The sequence below is a fragment of the Solanum tuberosum genome, unplaced genomic scaffold (assembly GCF_000226075.1).
Source record: "Solanum tuberosum cultivar DM 1-3 516 R44 unplaced genomic scaffold, SolTub_3.0 scf00047, whole genome shotgun sequence".
Classification (NCBI taxonomy): Eukaryota; Viridiplantae; Streptophyta; class Magnoliopsida; order Solanales; family Solanaceae; genus Solanum; species Solanum tuberosum.
The window spans coordinates 533,143-538,477 of record NW_006238973.1 but is presented as its reverse complement, the minus strand read 5'-3'; the positions used below and the strand labels follow the sequence as shown (position 1 = coordinate 538,477).

At 36.8% G+C, this 5,335-nt stretch overlaps 1 protein-coding gene across 1 annotated transcript; it reads left to right on the top strand.

Moving 5' to 3' along the window:
* Nucleotides 1-3,687: 3,687 nt before the first annotated feature.
* LOC102579927 (protein ASPARTIC PROTEASE IN GUARD CELL 1-like) lies at nt 3,688-5,064 on the top strand. Its single transcript, XM_006343646.1, has one exon. The coding sequence runs from the start codon at nt 3,688-3,690 to the stop codon at nt 5,062-5,064; it is 1,377 nt and encodes a 458-aa protein (XP_006343708.1).
* The last annotated feature ends 271 nt before the right edge of the window (nt 5,065-5,335 follow it).

Genomic DNA, 5,335 nt, shown 5'->3' with positions numbered 1-5,335 from the left:
TGGTACATAATCCCATATCTCCTCTGACTCCTCAGTTTCAATTACACCTTTAGCAATTTGATTCTCTTCTGATTCAAGACTTTTTATCTCCTCTAAATTATGGGACACAATATCATGTAAAATTCTATTAGGAGATTCCATTTGAATCATGTGAGACTCATCTATTTGGACAATATTTGGAACCTCCACAATTGCCAACTCCATCTCTGAAACATAATTTGCCCTACTAATTATTAAATCCTTTTGTTGGTTGTTGGTATTGCTGGAAACTGCATGCTCATCTAAGTCATTAGCATAAACCACAATCTCATTGCTCTTTTGTTGTACTTCATCTCTATCTACATTAATGTTGCGGGACTCTGACTTTTGCTCTTTAACTGCCTCTATGACCTTAGTATCTATGATCTCAAACTCATTGCTCTTCTGCTGCAATTCATCTCCTTTGAGATGTTTCAGATTATCTGTTGTTCTTTGCTGTGTATGTTTATCAGGTACAATTGTATCATTTTGCTTACCAAAAGACCTTGTGACCCATTCCTTAGACGATTCCCCTTGTTGATATATTCCTGCATCCTTATTAGTCTGCGTACTGCTACTATTTTCGTGCTCACTTGTTGCTTGTAAATTCTTTATTTTTTCCTCTTCATCTCCATTTTGTGTAAGAACTTCAAATTTGTTCTTGACTGTTACAGGTAACTGATATTTAGGAGGTCTTAAGTCTTTCACCACATCCCATTGTCCAGGATCACCAACCACCCTACCACTGGATAGGACTCTAGCTTTACCCTTTTGAAATCCATGCACAATAGGGAGTTTAGAGGGAACTGGTGGAGGATCTGAACTTTTAGTACCACCACCCCTATCATATTGAAAATTTTCTCCATCTCTAGGTTGTGGCATCTTGCGCATTCTGCATTCTTCATTACTATGCCCTTGCATATTACAATCAAAACAATATTTAGGAACATAGTCGTATCTAATAGCAACCATGTTAGACCTCACTTCTCCAGTAGCTTCATTCTCTATATTCATCTTAATAACCTTAGGGAAATCCTTTCTCAAATCCACTATCACCTTCACACGAGCACAACTCGGCCTAGATTTATTGATAGTGGCCTGATCAATTTGTATTGGTTTACCCACAGCAGCAGCCAAAGAAAACAGACATTCTTTAACAAAGAAAGTGGGCAATAGGTTAGGGAAAGAGATCCACGCCATAGCCATCGAGGTTTCTTCGTCAACCTTAAACCTAGAATCATATATCAATGTGCGCATTAGGTAAGAATACCCGTCTTTGCATTTGATATAGAAAGCTCCCTTTGAAATCATATTAACAAAGTCCTCATGTTTTGTCAAACGGATGAGGATATGTTTAGTACGCAATAGGCCAATTTGACAGTTACCCTTTATATCACATTGTTGAGGAATTATCCTCCGTAATTCTTCTAAATCACTCCAGTCATGTGTAAATTTGCCTATCACTGCGAATTGAAGCTCTTCAATTTGATTCATCATATTTACCTCTTCTTCCGTCCATTTGATTTGTGGGATACCCCTAATCATGGTAATATCTCTTCTAAGACTGTCATGACTTTGTTGAGCCAATTGTGCAAGAGACTCTGCAAATGAGATCTCTTTGGGCAGACTAGGATTTAGCAGTTTAGTAGCATTGGAGCAGTTTGAAGGTAAAGGTGGAAATTCTGACGTATATGCTTGTAAACCAGCCACCGAAAAAGGAGGGCCCATGTCGTCGGAGCTAGCCCACGGAAATAAGAGACCAGAACATCATAAAATACAACTATTTTCTATCATAGAAAATTGTATCTAGCCTGTGGCCGCCGGTGGGTTGAGTTGTCATTAGGTCATAGAAAGGCCAATTTATTTATCATATACGGTTTTGGAGCTTAAGTAGAACCCTTCATTATTATTATTAAATGAAGGGTACCTGTACTAATTATTAAATCCTTTTGTTGGTTCATTTTATTATGTCAACCTTTATAAAGTTTTTATGTTAGATCGAGAGGTTCCAGTGAGTCCTTCGTGGTGGAAGTTTAAACCATATATGAGTGGTGGAGTGTTGGTGGATACAGGGACAAGTTTTACCTATTTTCCTAATGATTTTTATGTCGTATTCCGTTACATATTCAGAGCAGAAGTACGAGATATTCCTATGGTTGAAAATCCAAATAAACCTTTAGACACTTGCTATAAGGATGATCCGAGTGGTAGTGGTTTATACTTCCCTGTAGTGAAGTTGTACTTTGGCAGCGTAAGCTCGAGTACAATGTTACTTCTGGAAAAAGAACGAGTTGTTATTAACTATCGCGGGCTCTACTGCTTGGCTTTTGTTGGATGGGATAGAGATCAGTCAGTATTAGGAATGATGCAACTCCAAGGTGTAGGATTAACATTTGATACTTTAGCAAATACTTTGTCATTTGACATTGATGCATGTGATTGAGTATAAAAATTGGTTGTGATGATAATAATAATAATAATAATGCTCTATTTATTTGCCTGAATTTCATCAATTTAGGATGATATACATTTCTTGCTAAACGAAGAAACCATCTAAAGCATGGTTCTACGTTACTACTTCTAATCAGCGGCGGAGTCAGAATTTTTTAAGTTATTCATAAGTATTAAATGATTTTTCTTAAAAACAAAAACAGGATTTAGAACCAAAGCTACTGGATTGCCAAACTTGTCTCTGCCCCTGCTTCTAGTCCCCTGTTTGGTCATGGACTAGAGCAATCGCAGCAACAAATTCGATTAATTTTGATATATCCGAAGGGATGGTTCAACATAGCTTCTTCTTTGAACACCTTATATATGGAAACTCATGTCTCAAGACTAATGCCTAAAACTTTGCATTTGAAACCTTCAGTCTAATTGTCGAAATTATGCCAAGAAGCCAATATATTAAAAGGTCTCTTAGCAAAAAGGATAAATACGCACCATTTGTTAGATGACAGGGGTATATCCACTCTAAATGTGAAAGCTAACGGATATATTTGCCCCTTTTCCTTATTTGGTATGACACAAATAGTTCTTCACGAAAAAATGTTTTTTCCTAAAATTTGGTCTGCTAAGTGCGAGAAGGAGAGCCTTGGAGCAAGTTAAAGTTATTTCCATGTGATTTATAGGTCACAGGTTCAAGCCGTGCAGTTGAAAAGTCCTAAGAGAATATATCCTTTTTTTCTGATGTTGTTCCTAAACAAGCAAGATATGGAAGGAAATACCCTTCTTCTAAATGGGCTCTAATAATTTTAGCCTAATCCTATCAAATCACGGGCTACACCAGCCCAGCAATACAAGCCCATATTTTGCCAACAAAATCATGCTCCCATTTAAGGAATGATTCCTGAAAAAGAAATAGTTCAATTTTATTTGACAAAATAATAAATTATGGTCCTTTTTGCATTTATGGTAAGAAAATCTATTATTTGTCTTAATAGGGAATATTAATCATTTTGTAGTTGGTCAAAAAGAGAATTAAATTTACATATTAACTAGTATATATATGAGTGCAAGGAGTGGTAGACATATCTCAAACCAAATCAAGCAATTAGAAAAATAATGGAGAAGTTCCTCCATATTCACGTTTTGATTTCAATTATTTTCTCAATTTTGATTGTAGTTTTGGGCTATGAAAACTCTTTTTCACTCCTTAACTCAAGTTATATCATGGATGCTAGAAATAGATTTATGTCTTTTGATACAACTAATCTTCTCGATCCTCCGAGACCATCCTATACTTTTTCCATTTTCAATCGTGCATTATTTGAAAAATCAAAGTTCAAGGACTATGACTCGTTACTTGAGAGTAAGTTAGCTCGTTCTGAAGCTAGAGCAAATCATTTTGCATCGATTCTTGAAAATGGTAAGACGATTGGTGCAAATGGAACTCTGACAAGGCCACACGGCACACATGAGAGTAAAAGGGACAAAGGAAAGTTTCCGAAAACAACAAAGGTACATTTGGTAGAAGGTGAGTATGTTGCAACATTTACTATTGGCGCTGAAGAAACTAAATCTTTCTTGCTAATAGACACTGGAAGTGATTTAGTTTGGTGGCAATGTAAGCCATGTAGACCAAATAAGTGTTACAGTCAAAATAATCCTATATATGATTCAACTAAGTCTAGAACATACCGACAACTCGATTGCATTGTGGAAACTTCTAGTTGTCAAGTCGCGTCCAAGGTATATCAATGTACTGAGTTTGGTAATCAGTGTCTCTATGATTACAAATACGCGGATGGATCGATAACAAAAGGTTGGATTGCAGAAGACGTGATTACTTTTTATTTAGACTTAGGTCGGGTAAGGATTCTTTTCGGATGTGGCATAGATCAAACGAGTGGAACACAGTTTAATGGTGAATATTCAGGAATTGCAGGGATCGGGCGTAGAGTGTTGAAAGGTGGATATTCTTTACCATCGCAATTGGAGGCAGACATAATGGCAATGTGTCTACCGGGGACTTACTCAACAAAAGCATCAACAATTAGCTTCCACACAACGCCATTTAAGAAGACAACATCAGCAGGACTATTACCAAATTTTGGATTCCCTAATTTTTATTTTGTCAACCTTTATAAAATTTTCATCAATGATAAGGAAGTCCCATTTTTCCCATCATTGTCGCGGAATTTTGGAAATTATGACATGACCGGTGGTTGCATCGTTGACACAGGAACAATTATGTCCCGTTTCCCAAGAGATTTTCATACTGTATTCCGTGACGCATTCAGAAAGGAAGTACGAGGTATTCCTATGATGGAGGTTCCACTTGGAGCTTTCGACACTTGCTATATAGAGGAACCAGGTGTGGTACCAACTTTCCCCGTTGTGAAGATGTACTTCGGACACCAAAGCCCGGATAATTTGTTGTTACTGCAACAACTGCGAGTCGTGGTGCACATTAGGGGGCTATTCTGTCTGGCATTTTTGCCATGGGACCAAAACGTTGCAATTATAGGAAATCATCAACTTCAAGGTGTAGGATTAACTTTTGACACTGGAACAGACACTTTGTCTTTTGACTTAGATGCATGTTAGTGAGTGTATCTATAAAATTTCTCTATGTCGAAATTTAATTGTGTCTTTTGATCTTTAATTCAATCATAAAATAAAGCCATATCCACATGGGGTATTGTTTTTCCAAACGGAGTGTATGTGAGTGATAATGATGATGATGATATAGCTTGTGATTGTGGCGTAGTTATTGCATTCTAGAAAACAACAATTCAGGAAGACATACATTTTGTAACATCCGACAAATTGAAATAACTAAGAAGAGGCTTAAAATTTGAAAATTTTCATTTTTGGA

Coding starts and splice junctions, on each gene's coding strand:
- LOC102579927 (XM_006343646.1), top strand. CDS start 3,688: ATGGATGCTAGAAATAGATTTATGTCTTTTGATACAACTAATCTTCTC.